At 41.6% G+C, this 24,449-nt stretch overlaps 1 protein-coding gene across 6 annotated transcripts; it reads right to left on the bottom strand.

The window, feature by feature from the left end:
* Window positions 1-945: 945 nt before the first annotated feature.
* On the bottom strand, window positions 946-22,653 carry LOC118412372 (zinc finger CCHC domain-containing protein 24-like). Of its 6 annotated transcripts, none has more exons than XM_035815200.1 (4): window positions 22,322-22,644; window positions 9,563-10,036; window positions 4,061-4,225; window positions 946-3,315 (listed from the first exon to the last, which is right to left on the bottom strand). In XM_035815200.1, exons 1-4 carry the CDS (start codon window positions 22,487-22,489, stop codon window positions 3,151-3,153), a joined length of 972 nt encoding a protein of 323 aa, XP_035671093.1. In that variant the 5' UTR covers window positions 22,490-22,644; the 3' UTR covers window positions 946-3,150. The 6 variants fall into 6 exon arrangements, with proteins under 6 accessions (XP_035671093.1, XP_035671097.1, XP_035671094.1 ...); XM_035815204.1 differs by lacking the exon at window positions 22,322-22,644 and adding an exon at window positions 17,560-17,714; XM_035815201.1 differs by having other exon boundaries at window positions 2,973-3,315; window positions 9,575-10,036; window positions 22,322-22,645.
* Window positions 22,654-24,449: the final 1,796 nt, after the last annotated feature.

Genomic DNA, 24,449 nt, shown 5'->3' with positions numbered 1-24,449 from the left:
TGGGAACGGCAAATTTACATGATATTTCGTATGTAAGTTAGCGTGGCCAGAGATGTACATCATAAAGTGCAATTAATGCAAACTGACACAATTTGCAAATATAATGAGGAAAATCTATATTTGTAGTGTTTTTCATTATAGGACTCGAAATACTTGTAATACTTTTTTTGTGGTAGGTGGAACATCAACAGATACGAATTATGCAAATACGTCCCTAATTTGCATATCTAATGTAAAAGTACAATGATTCTTCTAGGTGGTAAATAACTGGACGATCAACATTGTGACCGGCATGACCGGTGTAAGTTTTTAAAGGTATACACAATCAAACGTAGATTATGTAAGTGTGAAAGTCTTTACATAATCATTTCATGGAGATATGAGGTCTCCGTACTCTTGTTTCTTTGCATATTACATTGAGTGGAATGTTCAGGTGAGATGACTGGCCCATGCAACTCTGTGCACAATAACACGGGATACCGAATTCCGGAGTGGTAGCGTCAAATAAATAGTTTGCTAGCTTACGTGTACGTCGATGTAGGTTAGACATCCAGGTAATAAGATACACCAAAAAGTAGTTACTCAAGCAACGGGATATGGTTTTGAAACGGTCAGACGTTTCGGATAGAATCCACTATCCTTCGTCAGTGACACTGAAGAGATCTGGAAGAAACAGGTATTTTATACTCTAGCTATGAATGAAGACAATTTCAGATGTCCAATAGGAAAGGTTGTAAGACTTACGTGTGTTTCGAGAATGTAAAGACGAACGAGAGTCGTTATGTTGTAGATTTAATTAAAGTATAGAGTGTCGGTATAAGAGGTGTCATTGAGGACAGAGACTCTGTCATCGTATCATCACAACACAACAAATCACATACAAATCAACGTCTGTATAACATAAACGACACACACTTTAAAAAAACTCACACAACCGTGCAAAGACCTTGTGTTAACGTCCTTTATTAAGGCATTAGATCTAAGCACACGACAATGTACTAGACTGAACAAAGCCGGATCATACTACATATCAAGCCATATCTTTATCATGACGTAAGCGATGTCGTCAATTGACCGGACAAGTGATACCAGCACAGAAAACACGTTTAAAATGGCAGACCGGTGCAAATATATATAGTATCTGGCTCAACATAACATCCCGTACAAATATGTGCACTCCTTATATGTCATCCAATATTTATATATCACTCCAGCCTTGGGGGCGTTAAACTCCAAATATAGCCTATGAGGCGATAACTCCAAATTATACTTCACACAAACCAGCCTACAACATATCCCCAAACAAAACAGCTGGAATGTTAAACAATTTTTCTGACATTTTCTTCAGATAAAAACATACCTCAATTCAACAGTATATTCTCTAAAAACCAGACTTCGGTACAGCAAAAAACGTATCATCTAGGAACGAGCTAATATTTACATGCAGTATTCAACTTTCAGCCATTTCCAACACTTTCTCTAGCTACCTAGTCTCAACGACATAAAACTCCACACAGCAATCCAGCCAATCGCGTAACAAGATATACTCTAGTTATCCAACACAATAAACTGTGGCCAGAGATATATAAACTCAGAACTCAGCATGGCCCAGACAACACTTCCATATATGGACAAAGAAGACTTATATGGCTATAACATCCAAATATGGCCAGTCTCGATAGTGCTCCTGTAAGAAGTATACAACCGTGCGTACAGATATAGATAGAACCAAAAGGAATATAGTACAAACCTTTACCTCATTCTCCTCTAGGGATAAAAATGATACAACAGTGATAATAGTATAACTCTGGGTTGCTTGTAGTACTGTATAACATCACAGTGATAATGTATAACTCCCATTTACTTGGACTAAAATATCTCCGATCTTTCACTTTACAGACAATAAATGTATGATACATGGCAAGATTTTCCACAGTCTCGAGCGGTCTCGCGATATTTCAACGAGACTCTAAAACAAATTTCCTATAGTCATGATTGTTAATAAGGCAAGAACTGGACGGCAATATTAAGGGCACAGCAAGATAAAACTTCAACTTACTAATCTACACAAAACGTTCATCTTAAGTTCATTACAACTTTAAGGCACTTAAAATCTCAAGTTTCGGTGATTGTCAGGTACACTTCTACCTTCTCAAATTCATCCTTTCCCAAGTCAAATCATTTGCCTCCACTGGCAGCACATAATGAGAAATGCGAGCTACAATATCACATTCATTCAGTCCTACGACAGGACGTCAGTAAAATACATGAGTGTCAACCGTGATGTCTGTAAAATCTTAACTGTTCTCAGTGAGGTCGTGCTCAAAATGCATGTGTCAAAATTCAAAATGCTGAATAAAACGTTGTAAAGCAGCGAATACCTCATGACATTCATGATATCTGGTACAATATCATCGTTCTTACATGGCAAAACGCGGACTTGATATGCAATGACACTTGACGATACGTATAATATCTTAAGCTATTATGCACGTATAGTGTATAACGGTGAGTGTTACATTTGATTGTCATTACAAAAATTGCCATTCGCATTAAGTACATCTCAGTTCGTTCTGACAGAATGTTCATAGACAATGCAAAATCGTGTCTAGTTATTTTCAAATAACAAATCATGCCTGTGTCACAAATAATTCGTGAAAGCATTGCTGTAGTACAATTTTGAAAAAGAAGTACAATGTCAGTGGTGAATCATACTCCAGGGTTAGAAATATTTTCCACAATTGTACAACACAAATACCCAACAACAATAATAATAAGTAACAAGCTCATTATTGTTTGGCGGTTGTTGAGTATACAGGTAAGGCATTATCTGTCACAGATATAAGTTCTGAAAGGCACTTGTGGGGTGCCCTGTGAAAGGACACATTGTGGTATCGTTAACTACGAAGGCACGCTGGAAATACTGTTGTCAATATTGTAGTTGCATCGAGCAAGTAGCATTTATTATCGGACACTCCTCATGCCATTGGTGCACGTCTCACGATAGCGGCTTAAGAGGAAAATCACTTGGATTGTTAGGGTTAGCAATTCATGTCACGTTTGAAATGATTGTCAACATTTGGCGTTTGAGAACACTGCCTTTGCCGTGAGGAAAAAAAATCTTTCAGCGCCTATTGACAGTAAACAGGCTTACTGAACACGGCGGCAATAGTAACCCAAAGCCTTGCATTTCTCACAGAGGTGCTGCGGGTGTTCCTTGCTCTGGTCCGACACATCGAGGCCATCTGGCTTCTCCAGAGGGCGCTGCAGAGAGAGACGAAATGTGGAAATACCATCAGTTTTCGCCAGGGGGCTCTGTAGGGACGAGAGAGGGGAAACAACTCAGTCATGCGTGCAATCTCAGTGACAAAACATTTGTTTGAAACACACGTGGCACAAAAAGCAATGCAGCAATGCTACATTCAAGCGTTATGCAAGCAGCTCGTTCGATGCTTCGTGCACAGAAAACGTGGCAAAACTGTCTCCCAGTGTGCATCAACAAAGAAATTATAACGCCGTTCCTGCAGTCTGATACGGAACAAATACGCCAGCGTAGTTTATTTCGAACCTCAACTCCAAGTTGACGGCATGCCTTCACACCAAAACGGATTCGCATCAAAGCATGAACATGCGTAAAACTGGTGTCAGCTTTCTGGTGTATGTGCTGATGTCATGATCCGACAGTTCCATTCAACGCGCGCCTCCTGAAAATAGTTTTCACCCAATTGAAACACAGGCGTGCAATTTTCTTCCTTTTTATTTTCACCTCATCTATATTTGGATCTGGCGATCCGCCATTGCGCTCTTTTCTAGTCTGGTAACCACCCCATGTGCCATTCAAAGGGGTGCTTTACCGGTCCCAGTCCTGCTTTCCATCTTCCTTTTTCTGTTGGGCAGCTCCCGCCCAAGACAAAATGCCTGGGGTGCGCTAAATTAAAAGTAATTAACCTTGGCGGGTGGGCAACACTCCCAGTACCGAGGAGCTCCTGGAAAACCCACGGTGGGCTGAATACCAGGTGCACCCTACCCGCCATGCAGAGCAGAGCGTCGCGCTACTGACCTGTTTGTGTGGGTACACGTTGATGCGGCACTTGATGCACTCCTGGCCCATGTTGGCCCAACTATTCCCACTCATCCACTTGCGCTTGCACTTGGGGCACTTGTACTCGCCGAAACATCGCTTCTTTCCTTGGTAGGGCGTCAGACCCTCTCCCTTCGGCCGCGCCTGCAGGAAACAAAACGTAACGATCAATTCAAGTCAATGTAGAATGACGAGTTCTAAATCATTAAAAGGAAAATTGACAAGTAAAACGTCATTTGTTGACATTGTAGATTGGTTCTCCATGAGGATGGAGTGTTGTATGATCAATGTTGTGTAGATATCTACAGCAGTAATAACAATAACATGTGAGCGATCGAGAGTATTCCAAAACGTCAGGGAGACGATATTTTCAAATTGCAGTACTAATTCGCTTCGCTCGATGTCGCCCATTAACAACCTTTACCATTACTGAAAGTGATATCTGCAAGATGCCCTACGTCTTCATTAGCGAAACTGCCCTCGCCAAGGAGGCCCAGTTATCATTCCAGCCAGTTATTATTCTAGGCAGAAAAACAAACAAACTTGGAACTAGTTCGAGGACCGTCACAGCGGAGAGCGCCGCCTGTGTCATCTGCAACTTGTCACCTTCACCACCTAATACATGTACTTACAAAAATGGGGTCACGTCTGTTCTGACGTACTTGTGTAATCGTGCTTTGTAACTTTTAAGTAACATAATCGTTTTACTTACATTAACTTGATTACGTCATTAAGTTCTAAATAGGATTACGGAGAACGCCATGTCTGATGTTTGCTTTTTTTTTCTTTCTTAAAAATTCTTTCATCAAAAGTTGCAATGTGTTTATGTGATGTGGGATCATGTGGAGCGCAAACGAAGGCCTATTACCTATTACATACACTTGTATAAGACAAATCGTCCTTAACAATCTCTGTTTCACGTATAGCATGGATGCCAGACAGAGCCGTACTACAGCCCAATTCCTCGGCTCTAGGGCCAACATGCCCCAAAGGAAATTCTACGCTAGATATTATTGAGATCGGGCCAGGATCTGGTATCCAGGCTCACACGTAAGAACTTGGTTCATAATTTGAAATTTAACAGAACTGAAGGAACTACTGTATATAACTTTGTCTTGGAGTTGAGATGTTATGACATCACCGAATGAATGACATTGGCTGTATCTAGACAGCCACGTGAACCATGTGTTCACACCGTTACGATGCCTCGGTAATGACAATGATGGTTACATCTCTGGCGGCCTTCACCGCAGACCCACCACGGGGCAGGGGACGGACGCTGGGTCCGCAGTGGGAGGGGGAGTGGGCCTGGCTGTAAGTCAATCCAGTTGGCTTACGGGGCAGCCTGAAAGAATGTGGCGCTCCTACCAGGCCAGCTACTAACTGGAGACATCTGGTGCCGTCCATCACTCAGCGCGTACTGTATACATTTGGACAGGGCGGGAAGGGGCCCCAAAAAGGAGGTGTCTGTCGTCTGCAACTGTTACATGTACATAGATATATTGTGCGTACGATGGAACCCCACAACTATACATACTTCATCTATATTTTGTATGTCTTCTCTTGCTATCTTCAGGAAACTTGTAGATGTTAATAAAAGCAGCCCGATAGAAACCAGTACTTTCATTTTCATCAGTCTTGTATTTGATAACAAAATATAGTTCCACAAAGGTGAGGACTCAAATGTCGGCCATTTTGGCAAACACAACCAACACGAAGTTCAACGGCCTTCGCGAACCGGTCCAAATGACTGATTAAGTACCATCGCTGGCACACTGATGCTCAGGTCTGTTCATAATGCTGCTGTAACATGACACCACTACCTCCGAGTCTGCCAGAATCTTCAACAGAGGCCAGAGTTCAACACAGCATGTTTACACTACCCTGTTTATCCGGGAGGTTCATTCACGGTTCCTCTGCCTTGACACAAGATAAAGAAACACCAACACTGAAGACCCTTCTTCAGAAAATGACGAAAAACATCAGAAGTCAAAAGCTGCTTTTAAAGAACTTTGAAAAGACAATTAAGTTGATTAAACAAGTTTATCAAATTTCATACATACCAAAAACTGATGTAAGGGATTATTGCAAAAGCTATGTATTCAAAAGACAAAGGCCAACATCAGTATTCAGTCAGATCTTTCGTTCATGTGTAAACTTTCTGCAGAATGATCGGGCCTTCGTGTAACAGGAGAAGTCAAGATAAAGAGTAGACTCGTATCTTCGGTCAGGGTGGGATAGGATCGACACCGTTGTCTTGTTTATTCTCCTTGCCCGAGAAATGAACAAATGAACAAAAATGATACAAAATAGAATGTACATAAATCGAGACATAAACTGCTAAGGTTATTAAGATCTTGAAGGCGACGTGTTGTTACACCTGGCGACCTCGGCTGGGAGCTTGTGCTCATTGATCTACAAATGAAAATGGCAGGATGTCATGGCGAGTTTACACTAGCTGGGTGATCTTGTCGTACGCGTACGTGACTTTTATGTGTGGGGGATGATGGGTTTCACTTTTAGCACCCGACAGATACTACAGCTCTCTCGGGAATATGTTCAACGTGTTCACTTCTGGATATCTGGAAAGAGATTTGATGGTGTTGTAACAGAAATCAGCATTGCCGTCAAAACAAAGTGAGCATCTTCATTCACCAATGAGTCGTGCACACCACGACGGATGAGAAAAACATTCAAGCGTAATTCATGTACATGTACTAGTAGTCGACTTCACGTAGTTCATTTAATTCAACCTGTCAGCAAAGTGGCACACCAAGGAGTAATCCGAGCTAGACAGAGTGAAGTTTAAGATTTGGAGAATGAATCAACCCGGTGTTCAAACGTGCATTTCTTCAAGACTTGACCATGTTGTCTTTAGATTTTGTCCCATAGCTCCGCTGCTGTCCAGCTATTTTCAAGTTGAGCTTGAAGTCAAGGCTAGAGTAGCCAGCTAGACATGTTGTGGGAACTGATTGTGAAGATTGTTTCTGGGCATCTGCCAAATTGTTTTTGTACCGTTGAATGAGATCTAGAACTTGAAATGAACTATCGCGATATCTCTATGGCAATAATTCGTGCGGTTTGTTTCCACAAGGAAACAGCTCACTGGTCACTCGTTTGCAATTTACTCAGAGTCTGAAACCTTTTAGCGTCATATCTAAGAGCTGTCGTGCAGCACAGTCAATGTTTATTTACTCTAGAATTCCCGCGACAGCTTACAAGTCGCTTATGTTGAGATACAAAGGCTGCAAGGAGCTTGGCATCAGACCTCGCGAAAAATACGATCAGCATTGCTGAACCTGCCATGGACGCAGGAATTCAAACTGCGTCATCAGAGAATACTATTCAGAGAATTAAGTGGTTGTAATTAAGTACTGGTAATTATGCCTAGTCAGCAAAATGGAAAACTAATGCGGTCGATTTTTTTCCATCGCCAAAAAGCTCATATTGTAAGATTACAAGAAGCAATATACGCCGTAGGGTAGTTATAACACTTCTCTCTACATAAAGTATCATGGATTGACAGATAAGCGACTCCAGTGTGAATGCCACAACTCGTTATTTACGACATTGCTACGCTTCCGTAAAATCCAGAGCAGGAAATAAAGATACAAACATGGCAAGCTGACAAGAGGAAAGACTTTCTCGACTGCCACAGGTGTAGCTGTGGCCAACTGAAGGTAAAATATGGCACCAATTTCCTATAAGAATGCGTCAATATCAGTGATGCTTTATTACCAGCACATAGGTGACAACAGGGTAAAGGCGTTGTAGCAACGGGCGGCTGATTCGCACTTATCTGACAAAAAGGCAACAAACCACATGAAGCCAGACGCCAGAACACAAACCGAACGATACAGAGAATCTGTATACGAAGATCTTGCTGTTACAGATATGGAGCCCTTCTGAACCGAACACAATATAACATACCAGGACAAGACAAGACAAAGCAATTTCAATATTTCGATAACTACGCGGTCGTCCGCCTTGTGGTAGCATGGCGCACATGTGGCCAGTCCAGAAAAGATCCATCAGACCTATCATCATGACTGCCGGAAGGACCAGATGACCAACAGTCCAGAGTTTGTTTATTCAGGACCTCCCTGATCTTCATTAAAAATTATCCTAATGACGTTTTCCTTTTTACGATGATGGCTTTTTGCTCTTCAGGTCGTCGCCTTTAAAATGTCTCATGCCTTCTCATGCCCACTCAAGCTCGTTCGTTGGTCTTTTATGACACGGTGAACGGACATGTAAGAAGTGTCCAGCAGATCGTGTTCGTTTTTAAAATGATGCTAATCATTACTTATTCATTGTCATGGTCATGGTCATAGAACGGATTCGAAATGTGTTCTTCGTCGTTACACAGATTTTTGTGTGTGGTAGAAGCGTATGGATCCATGCAATAGATCGGCTAAATATGAGGCTCTAAGTTAGTCAGTTTTTAAGCCATTTGGAGACAATTTTACTGTTGTCTTCGGAGAGAGTTACAAGGAGAAACATATGTCGATTTCTAGAGACAACTGGTGACGTTTCCAGGACATTATTTTCTGTAGTTCAACAAACCTGAGTGAACGTAACCTTGTAAATCAACTTGGTATACCTGACCCTTTAGGAAATCAACGTTTGTAAGGTCAATGGGCAAAAGCAACCCAGTTGTCTTGAGATGAAATAAATGAATACACTGTTACATGGGTTCTGTTGGAGTAAGCGTAGGGCTACCGTGACAATCCATTCTTCACGTCTCTGCAGTGCTTGATTCAATGATTGCCTTGTGATAACAGTTATCTCATCCTGGAATCCAATCTCGTACATTCGATACCCCTCCACCGTGTGGGAAAAACACGACAATGGCCCAAACACCGTCACAGGATGGAACTGATTACAGCAAGGCTGCTGAGGAATTTGGAAACAAATACAGCCAAGTTGTCGGTTTTCATAGCTACAGTACAACTGCAAGTGGGACTGCAAGGTATTTCAAGTTTGGATCGCGAGAGAAATATCTAACAGGAGTACCTTATGAGAATTTGTGTAAGGGAAGTTTTCACTTACGTAACGATGACGCAAGTCCCCGGGTAAATTTGAATTTATCTGACTATCGGTCACGGACTACACATGCAGAGCTATTGACTCTTCCAGGTTAATAAACTAGTATGGCTGCCGTGACGTCTAGCCTGGTTACCAAACCCCAGCCCGATCTCAAGTATCTAACGAAAGATATATTTTGAGGTTGGGGTATGGTATCCAGGCTACCGTGACGTCATGTCCTAACAGCATATAATAATAATCATCTGGTGTATTTTGCCAGCCAGTAGGTACCCAGTATGAGTAATGAGGCTGTTTAACGTGGTCGAGGCACCTCCTCGAGCACGGGACCCCCGTTTTACGTCCCTCCCGGAAGACGATTTCGTGGAAACTTCATATACAAATGTACAATGTATGGTGTGTGTGAGGTATGTTGAGCGCGTGCGTGGTACGTACTTGGGATCCTACCTGCGGGCAGTCCTTGATGTAGTGGCCCTTCTGGAAGCACAGGTGACACAGGTAGGACGGCGGCGGGCGCTTTGTCGGCTTGCGCTCCATGGCCAAGGTGTTGATGGACAGGTCTGAGAAGTGGTCGGCCAAGGCGGCGATGTCCCCCAGAGAACCGTACGGACTTCCCCCGTTACCAACGTTCCCGCCACCCCCCGAGTAGTTTCCACCCCCTCCGCCCATGGTGCCATTGGGGGCCGTGCCCGCCATGTTGGCCAGACCCGTCACGATGCCATTCGCCAGGCTGTTGTTGATGTTGTTCATCTGCGTCATCTGCGCGTGCGCAGGAGCGCCGTTCATGCCGTTGTACATTTGTTGCTGCCTCTCGTTGTTCATTCCTCCGGGCGCCGCCGACGTCATGCCCATGTTCATGTTGTAATTCCCACTGGGGCCGCCAGGGGCCAAGTTCAACTTGTTGAATTGCTGTAGAGAAGAGAGAAAGTCGGTCAGGCATACTATAGGATACAACAGCTTAAAACTTAGGCTCATCAGGCTTCTGTGATTTTAAATGATACGTTTTGAAGAAAAAACGCCAAATAGAACAAGAGGACAAAATGTTGTATTGATCTACGGAACAAGGTTAAATGGTCGACAAAGGGTAGTTCGAGGGGGCGTACATTTCCAGGAATCTAGGTCCCCTTGTCTTTCGATTACAGATAAGTTGATAACTGTATAGTATACGTAAATATGTATCTTTTCGCTTGCACAGACAGGTTGAGTAATAGGTAGCGGTCTTGGTTCAAATGTACTGTAATCGACAAACGGTTCGCTGGAGCTCGTGGTGATAAAATCTTGATTTAAGTGAGTGTAGGAAAAAAGAAAACCAATGACAATCTAGCCTGGATACCATACCCCAACCTCAAATATCTGCACGATAGATACTTGAGATCGGGCTGGGGTTTGGTAACCATGCTAATGACAATGGAAAGTTTTCAGTGTGTGAAGGAGTAATGGAAAGTTTTCAGTGTGTGATGGACAAGGGTTCCGGACAGCCCTAAAATGCTAATGACAAATATAACTTATGTTAACAGAAACGTCGTTGTGTATTACAATGTGTACCTACAACTGGAGAGGCTTGTGAGAGAGGCTGGTTGTGTCATACTAGTACTGTACTGCTACTAGGCACTTTTCTGAGCAAACCATCGCCTGACTGTAAAAGGGACAAAGCCCGAATCTTTCATTAACCAAGAAATACTAGCCTGGATACCATACCCCAACCTCAAAATATATCTTTCGTGTACGATAGGTACTTGAGATCGGGCTGGGGTTTGGTAACCAGACTAAAGAAATACATGTTACAAATGTTCGTATTGCGATGTTTCAATTCACGATGGTCCAAAAGGGCATGAAAAATCCCCACTTGTGGGACATGAATATTGATGATAATTACATGCCAATCACTGTTTTCTCCATTGGAAACTGTCCGTGATTGGTTGAAAATTTTAAAGGCGGGCCGTAGTAATGTTTATGTTACGATATCTCCCCTGTGTCAACGTCGCTATTCATATGCGTTACCTGCCGCTGGTTTCAATTGTTATTACATTAGCACGTTTTAACAATACCAATTCGTTGCCTGACTCAAAACCAACAGGATTTTCAGTATAGTTTTGTCCATCTTATGGTCAAAATACCCAAAGATATTCTATCATCAAAAAAAAAAATATCAGTTAGCTCGCCGCTGGTGAAGTTGGACGATTTACTAGTGCTGGGTTTCGACGGCAAAAGATTCAATATGGCTCTAGTAGTAACGTTAGTAAAATATTCCAAACTGAACGTATTTGTAATATAAACAGCTTTACCAAGCCACTTTTCAGCGACAAATTATTGACAGGATACGGTTTGAAAGTTCCTTCCGATAAAATAGAACAAGATAGCGCAACAGTTGGAACGGATTGGTTGCACCGACGGCACTGTGCTCAAATAGAAGCAAGGAGCTTATAGAAGACACCATTTTTATATTAAACTGTCCATGGCCAGTCCCAGTTTGTATGTTTTTCTCTCCAATCATTGCCCAGGTTGTAGACCAACCTTAAAGTTTATTTGTAATCCTGAACTGGCATTTTAGACCTTTTCAAAAAGGTGCTTTGTAAATTGTTACGAATTACCGACGCCGTCAGTTCTTGACAACAATCATCCCGCTTGGGTAACATCATTTGTAGCAGCATGGGTGAGTTGTGCATTAAAAAAACACAGGCACCATTTATTTTGAGACCAATCATCTAATTGAGTCACATATTCTTTGAAATGTGTTCTGGTCATTTTGAAAAAAGGTCCTGAAATGAATTAACTAACGTTCTGTTTAGTTTAAAAAGAAAACGATCCGAAACCGCACGCAACATTTCCACCTACAATACAGTAGACTATCTCATTGACCTGAGATGAACCGGCAGGCGCCATGTTTGATTTCCCAAGCGGTCACGAAAACTCGACCCAAAAACAGAATAAAGAAGGAAAAATACACAAGCATACACAAAACACACACAACTTATGAGGATGAAAACTTACTTTAAGTCTGATTGATGTAACCGATGCCCAGAATATAGTTGCGTTTAATACACAATCAAATCAAATTACGGAAGGATAGTGAAAAAAAAGTGGTTCGTCCAAAACTAGCTTAAAACAAGCAGCTTTGATCGAAACTCCTTGCTTGTAACTTACAGGGCAAAAGTACTGAATACACACACCAAACGATTTCAGAGAATTTGATTTACAGTTGAAAACCCCGCTCCCAGCACAGGCACAAAGAGATGATTTGCATGAAAGTGCCCGCGAAGACAAAGGGGCGCTAATAAGGCTCTGTCATCTATGCCAACACCGCCTCATTATAGCTTCAAAACATCTCTTTTTCAGCGTGGGAACTCTGAATAAAGTGCACATTTCATATTTTGACCGATATCTTCCGATCCTACCGATAAAATGAAACAAAAACTACTCCATTTGAAAGAGCAAAAGCCGCCCGCCATCTTGGTTTTCGTATTTATTTTTCTATCGGTGCGTTCAGGAATTATGGGAGAAAAAAGTATCGGTAAATAGGAACAGGATTTTAAATGTATCAGACATAAAAACTACACAGTAGAAATTGATTTTAGAAAGTTTGAGCTTAGATAAGGGTATAAATGTTTGATTCCAACGTAAATGGGAAAAAAAAGTCGGTGGGGTTCAGAGTTCAGCGACCGAAAGTGACTTTTGCCACGTCCCGTGAAAGCGGGGATTTGAGCACTGTATTACACTGACATTTTTCAAGTTTTACGTCATTTCAAGGCTGACATTTTCATTTATCATGTATATACTTTTGTTAATTTATATCATAAACTAATCGATCGTAATCTTGGGAAATACTTCTGCTGCTATCCGTATATATGCCGTGCGGCACTTCAGACCCGCCTGTGGGTGTGGCCTATTAGCATAGCAACGAGAAGAATAGCCTAGCAACGGACCAGCGTGATTTGTCAGAAGAACAAAAAAGAAAACACAGCACGAATTTAAGAACAACAAATTAATGAAAAAGCAGACTGAAAATAATCAATTGTAATTTAGCTAACAAGACACCCTTGACAAACGTAGTTGTGTCATGTTAATTCTGATCCATGTCAGAGGTTACGATGCAGTGGCATAAGAAGTGAATGACCTAAGTTATAATTAAACCTCTGTATTTATAGACTTAAATGTTTATAGGAATGCATAATCCTGTAAGACGACGATGTTAAACTGTTAAGGAGACGATATCGACATATCCACGCCCAGTGAGTATTCCAAACTGGGACAACGGCGCCAAAAGGCTCTCAGTCAATGATGTACACTGATGAAACTAAATACGCGGTAAATACCACTCTTGCCTTGAGGACATGGCTCGCGTAAATCTGACGTATAAAACCACTCTAATTTCAACAAAACTGATCATAACTGGGTTACCCATTCGTTATCTCTATGGCAGGACATAAAGACAGGAACGTTAAGGTATGCAGGTGAAACGTAACAGATTTTTAGAGAAAAGCTCCCACGTTGTCTCTCCCCATTCCAGGATATCCCGGGCCGGTCCCCTCCCATGTGCGCACATACCACATTCCAACCCGCTCCGGCTTCCGTCGTTTGACGCTCGGACCACTTTCGTCCCGAAAACAAACGTCATCACAGGCACATATCCTCGCCTTACTACATACAGTACACGGGTACCTCATGTCAACTCAAATATAAAACACTCTAGATTTCAGATTATGATTATATGAACCGTATCAACAGTGTTCTTTGGTCATGCTGGCGAATAGCATAGTAATTTTTGTGTTATGTGCTCATTATAATAAGGATAATTTCTGGAAGCAACAACGTTAACATATATGAATTTACATCGGCTCTTGCACGCTAAGACGAAGGCGACTAATTTTTGTTCAAATGCGAATAAATTTCGAATGCAAGTGAACTTGACTAGTACATATAACGTACATAGCTTTATTCAAATGCAGTACATGCAGCTGATAGAATCAACATATCATATGACATATGTCCTGCTCAAAAAGTAGATTTCGTCGGCTTGGTAGGAATCCTCTTGATCCAGTTTAAGCTGCTCCTTTCATTTGATTGTGATTATCATGTTATTCTGAAGCAGCTGATTATATAAATCAATTACACTTTATACTAATTATAGCAGTGAACGACACAACGTACATGTATGTGTAAGTTAGCCTTTTAGGTTTGGACTTTGTACCTGGCAGACAAGAAACGTTACACACGTACAAGTACAAGAGAAGAATCGGTTTGACAGACAACGTTTTGTCCCGACATGAACTGGACATGGCAGACGGGTGTTTACGTCAGCCGTAGCCGCTATGGAACAACCACGTGATCAGCAGAAAACTGGCATTATCGGAATGTCTACTACGGGCACAGCTGGGTGACCTTCTTACTTTTGTTTCTAGAGGTTATCACTAAAAAATTAATTGGAAATGTACCGGCTTTAACGTTACCTGATTCTTATGCAGACCGACTAGAATGAAGGACTACTGTAATGTAACCAAGGAGGTTATAACTTTATATAATATTGATGTGACGTAGCTACAGACGTTCGTCAGGGTCTCCATTGCGAGGTCGTCCGTGAACTACGTAACCTGTAGCTTTCAAGTATTCTAAATACCACCCGAACGACCTTATTACTTTATATACAACAACAGCCCTCTAACATGTGCCAAAAGAGAAGCGGAATTTGTTAAAGAATGCTGCTACTAGCAGTCAATGTTAAGGACGTTCTGTCTGGAATTTTAAGAACTCGTTACCCTGTAATTGCAAAAAATATATATATTTACAATAGCAACCTTTTTTATCCACATTTTAGCAAAAATGGCACAGATTCTCGAGATAGTAATCTAGTGGTACATGGTTCTTGTAGCGCGAGGTTCGTTAATTGGATTATAGAACGTGTATCTGTAACGAATTTCGCCAAATTATCCGCCGAGATTTACATCTAACGTAACCATTACAGTCACTATTTCTTCTTGTACTCTCTCTGTGCTCACTGAGTCTGAATTTAGATTCGCGATCAGTTACAACAAGGTCAAGTGCTGGTAGATAACACAAGTTACACAACAGTGAATAGTTTCATAGCAAGTCTTGATAAGTTTATGGAGAACCATCCCACAGAGCCCTGGACAACCTCCACAAACCAGTCAACCGAAAGAGAGGTTGATGAGGAGCAGTATTAAACTACTCCTACCAAACCGAAGATGTCTACTCGACTCTACTCTATTTTATAACCTCTTTGATTCTATGATTTTCACTACTCCTGCGAGTTCCAGGACATCTTACTAGTTTGCAAGTGCGTAAGGTCTAAGCAAAACATTCCTGTAAGCCTGGTGGCAGTTTGACGTAATGGCTACACATCTGGATATGGTGCTTGGGCTGATTGAACTTTTGGAGCAGAACTGGGGTACAGGAGAAGGTACACATGTCAGAATCGCTATTCAAACCACCCTCTACCACAATAAGATACTTATATATCCGTAAATCTTTATTTCAGCCACTATGAGGCAGTTCATATACAAGGTTGGTGTAACATTTCTAATGTAAACTGACCTAAGGAAAACCTTCTGGGTGGAAATGAGAACAACGCCGTCACAGCGGGGCCCGCGAAAGGGGAGGGCGAAAATCTAGCTGAACCACGTGATTTTTGTGACTTCCACCTCAAAACTCTACAACCGCACGAGTGTCCCAGCCTTCACGTGAAACAAGATTTTCAACCTAACTGAAGCACTCTTCTCTACTCTACTCAACACTATATTGCAATGTCATATTTGTGTCATCATGTCTGTACTATGACCATATACCAGCTTAAACCTGTTGCACCTGTATAATCAACAAGATGTTGTTCTAACTTTTTATGTTGATAAAATTAATACGACAGGTTCTAGTGCGTAAACTAGTACTTGTGTTTTCCTGGTTTTCCTCATGTTTCTTGCGAGCGACATTCACGCGTGCCGTTTTTATCAATGCTGAAAGACAAGTACATGTACAACCTAAAACAGAAACTGCGATGTCATAACTAACATCTTCGTAAATCCATGAGGTGCTACATCTGAAACGCGACATGTCAGTTTTGCAGGATTATCACATCGGCAGCACAGACGTATGTATTGGCCTCGTCACATACATATTATGTATGTATGAAGAGCTTATTAACATAGACATGTGAAGGGCTGGAAATAACTCCAGTCGTGCTAAACGTCTTCAACACCATTTCCTTCTGTAAACAAAACTCGTTCGTTATCAAAGACCTCGGCGTCCGGAAGGCTTTGGAGGACCTGCAACCATTCCTGGAGTACGTCAAAATATGTGATTCTTTGACAAATTATTCTTTTCTCGTTTGTTGTTTCGATTATTATCGTGATGGTATGGACAACAGGAAAAAACGAGAATCGCTGTACGTGAGCAGAGCGCCCAACTGTCGGCCCCCGCGTTCTTTCCTGTCGGCCTTGCCCCTAACCCCGACCCCTCCACCAAACTAGCACCACATGAACACACGCACCAACAGACTAAACACTAAAACAACACGCAAAACACAAGAAAAACTCGTCATTTCACGTGTGATGATAGCCAATCATGGAAAATACTTCTCGACCCTGATAATATCCCTGACGTAAAAACGTTAAGCCAGCACCCTTGCAAAACTATGTTATTATACCGTATACAAATCCAAAATATTTGCTGACTCATATACTAATACATACGACCATTCCTTTGCGAATTTTCGTTACAATCTTTCCGACAACGAAAAAACACGAAAACCCAAAACCAATATTCCACAACTCAGCTTTCACAACACAAGAAGCACGGATCGCTCAAACCCATCAAAAATAACAGTATAAAATTTCTAATCATTCCCAGCTGGTCACAGTGTATATTTTCGGAGGTATTCCCATTCAGCATAGCGTAGCTTCCTATTTCTATTCTAGCATTGGTTCAACAAACTTTGAAAGGTAGGTGAATTAATACACTAAACGAAGATGGGAGTTTACAAACGTCTAAAATCATGGCGGTTGAACAAACCGAAGCATATTAATATTCTTATACGAAACAAACGCAGGCTTCTGTCAATGTTGTCAGTATATTATGCACGGAAAATTCCTTGTTCTCGTCTGACACACAACTAAAGTATGCACTTCGAACCAGTCATTCAAGTTAAACCAAAAATGGTAGACGTCTCTGGAACTTACTACATACTAGTAGTACTAGCGTTGTATTTTACCACAAACCTTAGCTATCATATGCAAGGAGTGTATTGACGTATAATATATTTCGGGGAAGCGCCAAAAGTACCTTCCTCGGAGTCGGAACGTCCGGCTCTGAACAAATACCCAGCGAAAAAGGTCATACATGTGGCAAAACCAAGCATAACTTTGTTACATATACAGACGCTAAAAAACACGAACATTAACTGTATGGCCTCCCCGTAGTCCTACCTTATAAAACATGATGAGGTCGGGCATGCCGGGCGCGGGCGGCGGCTGATGGACGTCCATCCCGTACAGAGGACCGGCTCAGGAATGGTGACAAGAAGCGGCCACCCCGTGTCCCCGTTATCGGCTTACTGTTATGTTTGTCAACTGGATACCCCCCATTCCCACAATCCAGTTACTAAAATCGTCCAATTAGATTATTTATGATGAGTTTGGAGTGGCTGAGTCAACAAAAAACGTGCGAAAACGCGACAAAGCGGCGGGGAGTGTGAAAGAAGCGAGAGGAACCCGATGTCTGGTTTAGATGATCCTAATTGGGGAACAATAAGCACCCGGGATGGTTTATAACCCCGCTATTGTGACTATGAATGATAGAAAAGCACGAGTGACACAAAATGAGTATATAATAGAGTCGGCGTGTCTGAAACTTGTTCCTTGATTCGTGTCGGTGCCTTTTGTAAATCGGCATTTACGAACAATCCATGTTCTGTTCAATCATTCCTACCGTAGTACACACGTGAACACTGTTTTGGGTCCATGCAAGTGTACGCCATCTTGCCATGGACATGGCGGGGTCCTATAACGGAATATTTCTGGCACTTGATGTCGGTGGATTAGAGTCAACTTTACTCACATAAAATAGGGATGTAGAACAAATCAAGCAGACAAAAATGACCGACAGAACTTGTTGAAGCATACTCAATGTGCGTTTTGCTGTGAGCAAGACTTGGGATTACAAAGATCTTGGGTCTCGCTGTATCACACACTTTCTAATTACAACATAAACCAAGGACATTGCATAAACCAAATAGGTTGACCTCCTTGCATAAACGCAGTTTAAACTAGTTATCGATAATTTTTACATAATTCAACTTCCTCATGTGTTATAAGGTGCAAACCGATGGGATCATGTCACGGTAGGATTTAGATAAATCAGATCCAATCTATCTAATTAGAAAGTTCTTTACGGCTTAGTAATTCTCTGGACTGTCAGGCTCATGGGGAGGGCTACTTCAAGTGTAAAATGATACATAGAATCTGCCAATACTGTAACTTGAATAAGATAGAGGATGTGTGTCACTTTATTGTTGACTGTACCTTATACAACAACGAAAGAAACGTCCTTTTTGAAAATATACAACATATGTTCCCAAATTTCCGATACTTGACTACCACGGAAAAATTCATATTTCTCATGCAATTAGATAAACCATATATTATTGATTCATTTTGTCCTTACGTTTATAACTGTTTTAAGAAGCGAGAGGAAGTTTAACTTGTACATACTTGAATGTATTAGCATATGTAGAGATGATAAGATACCTTTTTTGTCAAAATTGTACATTATCACTAGGGCTACGACCTGTACTTAGCTTGTTTGAGCACAAATGTACAATAAAGGTCATTCATTCATTCATAAATATAAAGTCAGGCCATCTTGTAAATGCAAACGAGTTAGATAAATGTTTTGTGTACTTCCAGAATGTGCCGTAGTCATAGGGAAATAAAAAGAGCAAATTGGACGACAGTAAGACGAGAATCTGACAGCTCCGTGCTGTGTACTGTGTACGAGATTTTCAACTCAGAGTTTGTTCTCTGTCCCAGGTAAATATTACAGGCTTGGGTTGTCATCTCACGCATGCGCAGGAAACATGACATGTAACTGCGACTCCACAGTGTAAGGGAAGGGGAGGGGGTCGGTAAACATTGTCAACACTTTCATGGGGAACTCCGCGTCGAAATAATATCAAAACATTAGGACATTTCGACAAAACATACATCCTTTATTTCACCAAATATTTAAGCTTATTCTAGAAAGAGGTGAAATGGGAAGGACTAATAACCCCCAAAGATTGACCTACAGGAATATATTGAATTTGTCATCAAGATAAAAAGATACGACATGTTTCTAATGTAAACCTCTCCACTGCTGTCACGTATCAACGAGAACGTTACATTGAACATTTATTTTTTCTATAAAATCAAAAGAAGACCTGTGTCATGCATGCGACTAACAGCTAACAATACAGTCAATTCTGCATTTGTTGACAAAATATTGTAACGTTATGTTTATCAGTAGCGCCACTTGACAGTATTTTATGGATAGTGTATACCTTCTACATCTCTGTAGGATATAAGAGAACTAACGTCAGTAACAACAGTTGATGAAGTCAAGCAGTAGGCACAATCTACATCACATCACATCGCTGCATGGTTCATGTTACCCGTTACCTTTGACCTCTCATTTGCATTAATCCCTTGTCAAAGTCGTTGTGTATCTTTTTGGAACAGGAAACCCTCAAGAAAAGCATTTTGAAACGACAAAGAGTATCAGATAGTTTCTAGTATAACACTTGATCATTCAGGCTTACTGATATAAAATGTGTTTTAAAAATCGCCTGTTACATTGTTGTTTCTTCATTATTGAAAGGAATTATGATCGTCAGCAATAACAATGTGATGTCCTTTGCAATGGCAAGGCAGATGTCAAATACAAACATTCAAGGTATTTCTTTAACGGTTTTCGCGGAGATGGTGGGGAGGGGGGCAAAACAACGTTGGAACACAGCCCGCGAGAATTGACATATGTCATCAATCATAATACTCTACTCTACTCTAAACTAAAACATGTAAAAATGAAGCATTCTCGTACCTGAATTGTTGGAGACAACCACCAGGTAATGACGAAAGAAACGTTTCATAGCCTTTATTTTACAGTCCATGTTTACGTTACCTGGCGTTTGCAAAATCTTTAACATATACGTGTACGATATGAATGCAACTTTGATACCTTGAATACCAAGGCTAACATATGTGATATATGGCCATATATCACACCTATGAAAACAGAATGTTGATTTATGTTTGGAGACATAGTTTTGTTTAGCTACTTCAAAATGAAGACACCCACACCCACCCGACCGCTGGATATGTTTGTCATTTCTATCATTCAGATTCTCGTGTCACCGGTGCTCGTGTACATGTGTATTTTTCTGTTAGGACGGAAAGCGTCACTGTACTTGGCTTTTATCTATCAGTCCCAATTATTACAGTTATCAGCTATTGGTTAAACAAGAATTAAAGACACGGTACAATTTTCCTCTATCAACTAACACCAGTATGTTGCATACTTTCGTCCTAGGTTGAGTACGGAGCAACGGGATTGTATTCGAAGTATATGTACAGTTTGTACATGGCAACTAAGTATAGTAAAATATAGTGCAGTAGATAGACTTGGTAGGACAGCTGCATTACTCCTAACATAGTTTAGAAAAGTCTCAAAATGTCAATATTACGAACCATCATAACCACCGTATGGCTATCACAGTATGACTATCACGAGACAACATGTCGACTCGTGTTCAAAAGTATATCCCAGACGTAACAACTGTAGGTATAACTCCTGGAGACTATCGGACAGTTCAACACTGTGTAAAGACGGCCGTGTTAGTACACAAGAACATGCAGCAGTAACTCTAGTCTTGTGTTTGTACATTTTATTGTTGGTAAACATAGAGTCAATGTGTGACAAATTGTGTCGCGGGCTGCCCTCAATGTTACACTACACGTCGTATCTACATCACTTCTCCTATGTGATATCTTCCAAGAATATGAAACTTGAAGAATAGCCGCCACCCAATAGAAAAATACAATAACTCAGGACGTTTTGCAATGTCTTACTTTCTTTCCTTAGTTGATTAGAAAAGGCGGTATATGACAGGAGGAATGCTACAAATGCGTGGGGAGGGGTGGTACCTCATCCTTCAGCCTAGCGTGTTTATTAGGGTCATCCTCATGTTGACAGAACTAGAAAGAGTTTGTTTTAGGTGGGAACAAGACTGCAAATACACATACATGCATAATACTTGTATGAACCGCGAGTTTTTCGTAAATTTTAAGTGCAGACCGGTCTAGGAAAAAAAAATGCTATTGAGATGTGACTCGAAGTTTAGTGACTTGGATATCGTTTCAAGCACTGTTTGTATAGTGAGGCCGCTTCTTCTTTTTGCGTGTTTTTGAATTTTCACATCGTTTTAAAAAATCACAACAGCCACCAAGAACCGTGATGAACATATGCATAATGCAGGAATATCTACTATTCGACCTCCTTTTTCTTTATGCATTCAGGTATATTTTTTTACGATCGAATTTTCTTACCTGCATTTTTCTACTTCTGTACCTTAATAAGCAGATGTGAATAACGATGCATTTAGTATAATAGTAACACCACTGCATCAAAATTTGATGCAATGTTGTTACTGTTATATTAAATAAAATACATATCTAGAGTCAGGAGAGACGCTGTGTCATGGAAGCCAACAGTTTCTTTCAAAGCGTCTGGAACGAATTAACCTTTTTGGTGCGTTTGTTGATGGCCAACTTTTTACTAGACGCTTAAAAAGCAATCAACAGAGTACGTTTTTTTGAAATGGCGTGTGTATGAATTTGTACATGTGCATAAAATAGCCGGATCAGAGAGAATTGAAACTCTAGTCTACGCTTAGGTTACAGGCCAGGTTAGCGTGAAAATTGTAGAACGAATTGTTCAACTATTTTGGAACGCTAACCTACCGTCCGGAAACTGGCCGGGCTGAGGGGTGTGTGTGCTCGGCTTATCGGGCTCTCCAGATGTACCGGGCGACGAGGTGCAACATTTGACAACTATTTTCTCACAGATGTAACAACTAGCGGTCACTGCCCCCCTCCCCATATTACCCTCCCCACACCTGAGTTTAACCAAGATGCCCCACTCTGACGTTCCTACCTGGTTGTTGGGGCCATGGTGTCCACCGTGTCCGATCAGCTGAGGAGCGTCCTGGCCCTGTTGCTGTTGTTGTTGTTGTTGCTCCTGTAGGCTCAGGTAAACCCAGTTCAACAGTTGTGCCGGTGGGTACACGGAAGAGCTGGTGTCCAGGCTGCTCAGCGACGACATCGCGGCCGCCCTTCGGTGGAAGTCCCTTCCTGTGCCGAGGCTATCCCAGCAATGGTCCGGTGGCGCCCGTACGGTCCGATACTCTCTCCACAGCGGCCCTACCCCTGCCAACTTCTCCCTGTTTTCCAGCCACGTCAATCACCGCCCCTTTCCCCGCGCCGGACCCGGCCAAGAGCCAATCAAAGTCATAATCATAAAATTTGCAAATCGGGGCGAAGGGGGACTTCAGGAATGCGTGGCAACCAATTACGGTCCCCGCTATCGGCGCTGACAAATAAATCTCAATATTTTTGGCCGCCCAGAACCCAGCAGGGACTTTTAAGGCTTCGTGGGACGTGCTCGGTGTGTTCTCTTCTATCTATCACATCACTTCTTCCTTCCACACGATGTGTAAAAGCCTCAACAGGGAACCGTGTGCATTTTAATCTCGTCTCTCACACCATTCACACTCACACACACACAGACAACTTGGATGGCCCCTGCCCGTTAGCACTCTAACTGCAGCTGTTGAGAACCGTTATTATCCACACGTGAGGACAACGGCGCTCGTTTGTACCGCTATATCTGTACCGTCAGATGCAATAGCGTTCCATTTTCTACTCTTTTGTTATTTTCTGAGGATGTCTCGCCAGGGCCCCTCAGCTAGCCGGGGTGAAAGTTCAGCACCGTGGCACGTTTGGCACCCTCCTGTCAAAACGCAATGGTTTCCAGATGTTTTGTCCCAAAGCCGAGGCCCCAGCGCGCCGTGCTGGAAACCTCTCCCTGCCCTTGTGGAGTACCGGCTGAGTCTGTACCGTATCCGGCCCGGCTCACATTACCGACGGGCGTGAGCTCTACCTGGACCTAGTCTCTACCAGACTCCGAGTCGCTGCAAAAAATCGTAGAAATGGTACAAATAGAGGAGTATGCCGGCCAGAGGAATATAGCCGGCTAGGCAACAGTAACGCGACCGCGGATCGCGAGCTGTTCCCTGGCCGGTTATATTCCTCTCTATTTGTTCCATTTCTACGATTTTCCAGCGATCCGGAGTCTGGTAGAGACTAACCTGGACCGACTGCTAGCCTAGCCTGGATCCAGGACTGTTTCCAGGGTCTACTGAACTGAAGCTGACTCATTGGCTATAGGGTCAAGATCCTCAACTGGCTTCGTATATATTACATAGTTTCCGATTCCTCCACAGCGCAGGTTTGGGACAAGTTTGTAGTCCTCAGATATTCACGTATCACAACTCCTACGAACTCTACTCTACTAGTACTCTACTCTAACTTTAAAAGTTCAATTGTGTAATCACGGTAATGTACATAACGTTATAGTACATGTACTGTAATAGTGTAAAGCACGATTGTGGTGAACTCGTTGCCATCCTATGTACTACCATCGTTTGTTGTGGAGTTGTAACACTTGATTTGATCAACGTGCCTTACTTTTTTTTATTTTTTTTTTACAAGCTTTATTCAATAAAATACAACATCACATTACAGATCACAAGTATGCCAGGACAATTCTGTGCTGTTTCTTAGCAACGCTAAGATACAATAAGCAGTCAGCTTTAAAAAATCTGGATACATCACCAGTCTGTTTTCCCTTACTTTGGTTTCTGCACCAGTTCTTGAATATCACATATTTTACTATATTAATCAATAAATTACTGGTGCCATAGGTATCGGATACTTTGAATGGATAATCTGTTTTATGACCTAGTATGATGGTTTTGAGATCTATTTTCACATTACATTTAAAACATATAACACGTAGGCTGGACGTAATATTAATACATAAAGACATGGGAACGGTATTACATTGTATAAAGATAACGTACACTCAGATTCAGATACAAATGTATATTTTATTCAACTGGCTTGTTAAAATGTTATGTTTCTTATAATAAAAAAATGATACATATGTATATATTGTAAAATAAATCAACTTTCGCGTGTCAATCAATCAATCGTTCGCTTGT

The sequence above is a fragment of the Branchiostoma floridae genome, chromosome 3, assembly GCF_000003815.2.
Source record: "Branchiostoma floridae strain S238N-H82 chromosome 3, Bfl_VNyyK, whole genome shotgun sequence".
Taxonomy (NCBI): Eukaryota; Metazoa; Chordata; class Leptocardii; order Amphioxiformes; family Branchiostomatidae; genus Branchiostoma; species Branchiostoma floridae.
This window is presented reverse-complemented; position numbering and strand designations above follow the sequence as displayed.

Bases quoted from the DNA above. Each gene is read 5' to 3' on its own strand.
- LOC118412372 (XM_035815200.1), bottom strand. From the start codon at position 22,489: ATGTCGTCGCTGAGCAGCCTGGACACCAGCTCTTCCGTGTACCCACCG. The intron at 10,037-22,321 runs GTAGGAACGTCA...TCTTCTCTACAG, and splicing joins ACCATGGCCCCAACAACCAG to CAATTCAACAAGTTGAACTT. The intron at 3,316-4,060 runs GTCAGTAGCGCG...TCGTCCCTACAG, and splicing joins ACGTGTACCCACACAAACAG to AGCCCCCTGGCGAAAACTGA.